General features: G+C 59.7%; 1 protein-coding gene across 1 annotated transcript; it reads right to left on the bottom strand.

The window, feature by feature from the left end:
• Window positions 1-748: 748 nt before the first annotated feature.
• On the bottom strand, window positions 749-4504 carry Slc32a1 (solute carrier family 32 member 1). The gene is made up of 2 exons (XM_076849086.1): window positions 4112-4504; window positions 749-1936 (listed from the first exon to the last, which is right to left on the bottom strand). Exons 1-2 carry the CDS (start codon window positions 4502-4504, stop codon window positions 749-751), a joined length of 1581 nt encoding a protein of 526 aa, XP_076705201.1.
• Between the last annotated feature and the right edge of the window lie 641 nt (window positions 4505-5145).

Below are 5145 nucleotides of genomic sequence, written 5' to 3'. Positions count from 1 at the left end.
AGGTTACTCCGCTACCCACCGCGCGGGATCCCGGCTGATGAGAACGAGCTGAACTAACACGCGGCCGCACGGGCCTTTGTTTCTTCTTTATTTGCGGATATAATTATGCACCGCACTCTAAATTAGAGATAGATTTTTTTTCTGATATACATTTCATCTTATTCACCACGAGCACACCACACGCACAGTAGAACAGTTCCACGACCTGATAAATTGCACAAGATGGGTTTGGATTCCTGAAAACCGGAGGCAAACCGGCTGCGCCGAAGGAAATCGCCCACCCGAAATGAATTTCCCGGTTCAGCCTCTCTGGCTGCAATGTTGAAATGTCTCGGGAATGGGAAGCGCTCTTGCTGGAAATGGCTGGACGCTGTAGGTTCCGAGCACTGGATGGCTATGAAATGTCCCCCCAAGGTCAAGTTTCTGCGCCTGCGAGCTGCACCCCTTCTTCCTCCCTTCCCACCCCCCTCAGTAAAGTGTCGGGGCCCCTCCGCTGAAACACAAAACCTGCCCACAAATGCGCCCCGCCTTCCCCCAATCCAGGGTGTTGTGGAAAAGAAAGGACAACAGAAACGCAGACGCGATGGATCGTGGATCCCTATCCCCTCCCACCCCCCATCCCCGAATAATCAGAAACTAGGAACCAGAGATGTTTAAAGCTTGGCTTCCCAAGCGCGGCCGCACGGCGCACGGGGCTGGTGGGAGTAGGTTGGGGGCGGGGCGGGAGCGCCGGGATCCCTCTCGCGCCCTAGTCCTCCGCGTTGGTTCGGTAGGCCTCGATGAGGCCCTCGAGGGAATGCACGAAGCCAGACACACTGCAGATGCCACCGATGACGAAGATGGCGACGTCGAAGAAGACTTGGTGCCACAGCAGCTTGCGCCAGAGCAGGCGCAGGTGGAAGAGGCTGGGCAGCAGGAAGCAGAGGCCGGCGCCCGTGAGGCTGCCGGTGAGGCCCATGAGCAGAGCGAAGTGTGGCACATAGATGGCCATGAGCAGAGTGAAGACGACGAGCGCGCAGCGCAGCGTCAGCCCCCAAGACTTGAGGCGCCCGTCGCCTCCGTAGCAGGCGGGGAAGAAGGCACGGCTGCCTTCTTGGAAGAGCGACTTCTCCAGCACCTCGACAGCAGCGAAGAAGGGCAGCGGGTAGGACAAGAGCGCCTTGGCCACCAGAAAGATGTTGACCACAGCGCGGATGGAGCCGGGCAGGTTATCCGTAATGACCTCCTTGGTCTCGTCGGCCCAGGTGAGGTAGGCGACCAGCGCGAAGAGGCCCTTGAGCACGCAGGCGGCGATGTGCGTCCAGTTCATCATGCAGTGAAACTCGCTGGGCTGCTGCATGTTGCCCTCGAGCGAAGGCAGGAAAATCTGCGACGTGTAGCTGAACACGATGATGCCAATGGAGATGGGAAACTTCTTGACATCAATATAGAACTTGACCTTCTCCCAGGCCCAGTCACGCGCTCGCGATAGGCAATAAGCTATGACCAGGATATTGATGACGAAGTGGGCCAGAGTGCACAGTAGACTGAATTTGGACACAGCCTTGAGGTTCTTTAGGAAAGCGCAGGGCAGCAGCACGGCGGTGGCAATGATAGACCAGGACTTCTGCGACACGGGCAGCCCCGGGAAGCTGTTGTACATGAGGTTGCCGCTCACCACCACATAAAGGATGCAAGTCATCACCAGCTCAATGATCTGCGCCACGTTGACCACGCGGCCGCCGAGTGTGGGGAAGCGCGGCGCGCAGCATGCGTTGGCTATGGCCACGTAGGAGTCCCGCACTCGCACAACCTCGCCGTCCTCGTTTTCCTCATACAGGCACGCGATGAGGATCTTGCCGGTGTAACAGCACACCACCGCGGCGAAGATGATGAGGAACAACCCCAGGTAACCGCCGTGTAGGATGGCGTAGGGTAGGCCCAGCACGAACATGCCCTGTGGAATGGAGAGGCAACCAGACCCCGATGCTCACAGTCAGCCTCGGAAGAGGGGCCCTGGGGGGTGTGGCTTAAGGCTGTCGCAGGGGGGCGCTAAGGAGAATGAAAATTATGCCTAAACTGCTGAGAGGCTGAGGGTAGAGCAGCACGGGGGTGTAAGGGGGCCTAGTGGTGAGCCTGGGTGTTGAATCCAAGATGGACAGGGAGGTGTTTAAAGGATGGAACCGAGAAGAAAAGATGGACTGATGGCTAGGAGGAATGTAGAGATACTGGGTAGTGGTTCTGAGGATGGACAGGGGACCGGTCAGAGCCAAGAGGAGTTGAGAATCTGGAAGGAGCATAGTCAGAGAAAAGGGATTAAAAAGGTAGAAAGCTGGGCCTGGAGCACAGGATTTGAGGTGGGGCAGGCTAACAGGGAAGCGGGATGTCTAGGGAAGACCAAACCAGAGAAGGAAACAAAGCAGCAGTGGGAAAGGATAGGGGGCACAGACAAGAGGGACTGGAAGTGTGGCGAAGCCACAGGGAAGCAAAAATAGAGGGTGTCCGTGTTTGGGGGAGGAAGGAGGTGGGATTGGAAATAGGGAGTCTTAGGACAAAGCGCAGCCGGTTGGGGCAGGGGGAACTAAGTGGAAGTGGTAGAGCAGGACGGGGAGCCTGGCTGCCCTAAAAGCTTGGGTGCAGTGGGAAAGCCAAATCAATCTGGGGGTCTAGAACCAGAATCCATGAAGTGGAGCGAGCCAGGCTGAGGAAGCAGTTTAGAATCCACCTGGAGAAGAAAAGCTAACGAAATCTGGGGTCCCGGAGGCCTGTGCACCTCCAGCCTACAATCCTGGCCTCTCTCCAGGCCTATCTAACGGGCCCTTGAAAGACGCCCGGGAGGAAGGCACGGCGACCACCAATGCGGGCGCCACCCCCCAGCCTGTCCCTATTCTGTCAAAGCCGTGTCCACCGGCCTTGGAGAGGGAGGCGCTTCAGTTCGGGCCACCCAGAAGTCCCGCTGAGCCTGTGACAGGGAGCAACCTCGCAGAGGACTTTCGCCCCTGGGAAACCTATGTTCTGCAATTCAACGAAGGTTCGCTCCGGGGACGCCACGGGGCCAAGCCACAGAGCCTAGACGCTCTTGGAACTGAGGCCTCCTCAGTCCCTGAAGTAGGGACCTGCCAGCCCCTGCCAGTTCCCGGGGTCGTTGTGAGGACTCCTAACCTCTCAAGGGAGACTAGCGCCGCCTGGTGGGGAATGGGGATGAGGGGTTAGAGTAGGAGGACCAGGTAGGCAGCCGAGTGACAGGGCCTGTTCTAAAGCTCTGGAGGAGGCTTCGCTAGGGTCGCCCGAAGGGGCTGACCACTTCTTTTACGGTGCAGCCGGGATTTCGGCCGAGAGGGGCTAGTGAATGTGCAGCCCGGCAGCGTGGAGTGACGCGGGCCATATATGCTTGTGGGCATACTTGTGTGCGTTCCTAGGTGTGTGCCTCTAATGTCTCCAATAGGGCTGTCACTGAGGGAGCAGACTGGGTCCTGTCTGCATGAACGTGTGCTGGCGTGTGCACGTGTTATGTTTGTACCAGTGTGTGTATGCTTGCTATGTAAAGGTATGTGCCTCCGTGTGTGGGAGGGTGTAGAGACGTACGCGGGTCTATTTGGGATCGTCCTGTGATCTATAAATAGATGCGTGTCGCGTGCGCTTTTGTTCGTGGGGAGGGGGGCTATGTATCGCGCGCAATCTTTATGGCGTGTGTCAGAAAAGGAGACTCCCAGCTCGGCTATTTCCCCCTCTCTTTTCATCCCGAAAATGAAGCTGTGAATCCATTCCGGAGTCCAAAGCAATAATACTCTTCCCTCCAATCCTGATTTTCTTTCTACCTCATCCCTCCCCGACCCCACCCCCACCCCCACCCCTGTTTCCTTTGGTCTCTTGATGTGTCTCCCACATCAGCCAAAGCTGTCCTGCGGCTGAAGCAGTGGGAAGGGGTGCGAATCAGGATGGGAGACATCATCTAAGGGCGTAGATCTCTGCGCAAGGCTAGGAGGACTAGGGGAAGGGAGAGAGATTCCCGGGCACTGGAGAAGGTATCCCAAGCTAGATCACCGCAGGATTTGTGTGGGAGCAGAGCCTGATACTCAGAGGTGGGTGGGGGTGGGATGCAGGCAGGCGCAGATGGGAATCCCGCGCTCACCTGAATGGCGTTGGTCACGTTCCAGCCCGCTTCCCACGCCGTGATCTTGGGCTTGCCGTGACCCCCGAACTCTCCACCAGCCCCTACTGCCTGGTCCTTAGAGCCTGAGGGCGGCAGCGGAGCGCCACCGCCGCGTTGGTAATGGATGTCTCCCTCGACGGGCGGTTCGGCGCCCTCGTCCCCACAGGGCTCGCCTTCGGTTTTCAGGATGTCCATCTGCAGGCCTTGACGGTGCTCAAAGTCTAGGTCGTCGCAGTGCGCGAAGCCCACGGCCTCCTCGTCCGTGGCCGCCTGAAAACCCATCCTGGCAAACATGCCACTCACCTTGGCCTGGGACTTGTTGGACACGGATGTGGCCACATTGGACAGCTTGCTGCGGAGCAGAGTGGCCATGGCGGCGGCCGGGCCCGGAGGAAAAGACAGAAGGGACGGGAACGCGGTGGGCGCGCGTCAAGACCGCGAGGGCCAGGGGGCGCGAGGCCGCTATCTGTTCTTGCTCTCCCCACTGCGCCCCGGGGCGCTCTGGCTCATGACCCTCTCAGCTGCCGTTTGAGGCTCTCTCGGGGCCAGACCCTGCAGGCTAGCAGCAGAACTGGCCGAGCGGCGGCGGCGGCGGCTAGTGCGCTGCGGAGCTGCTGCCGGGCGCAGGCTGGGCTGCGGAGGGCGGCGGCGGCGGCGGCAGCGGCGTCAGAGCAGCTACGCGAGGCTGGCGCGGCGCCCCCACCCGTGCGCAGCCCAATGCGCTCCCGCCCCTCGGAGTCAGGCGGTGCGGGGGTGGAGGTTGGCAAGGGGAAACACCCCGAGGTAGGGGGCTTGAGGAGAGGGTCAAGGAGAAGGGACTGGAGGCACGAAGGGATTTAGAAGTGAGTCGGGGGCAGAAGGGCGCCCTTGGGAAGGCGCGGGAGGGAGCCCGCGAAAGGGAGCATGGAAGGAGGGGTGGGGGCCGAAGTGCTGCATTTCTGGAGGAGGTGCTAAGCTCCGATCCTGGCCCTTCCCACCCAGCCGCAGCAGGGAGGGAGGGGTTCAGGGTGGAC

Source organism: Callospermophilus lateralis, chromosome 3 (assembly GCF_048772815.1).
Source record: "Callospermophilus lateralis isolate mCalLat2 chromosome 3, mCalLat2.hap1, whole genome shotgun sequence".
Classification (NCBI taxonomy): domain Eukaryota; kingdom Metazoa; phylum Chordata; class Mammalia; order Rodentia; family Sciuridae; genus Callospermophilus; species Callospermophilus lateralis.
The sequence above is the reverse complement of the archived record's forward strand: the minus strand, read 5'-3'. Positions and strand labels throughout refer to the sequence as shown.

Coding starts and splice junctions, on each gene's coding strand:
- Slc32a1 (XM_076849086.1), bottom strand. CDS start 4,504: ATGGCCACTCTGCTCCGCAGCAAGCTGTCCAATGTGGCCACATCCGTG. Junction 1,937..4,111: donor ACGTGACCAACGCCATTCAG/GTGAGCGCGGGA, acceptor TCCATTCCACAG/GGCATGTTCGTGCTGGGCCT.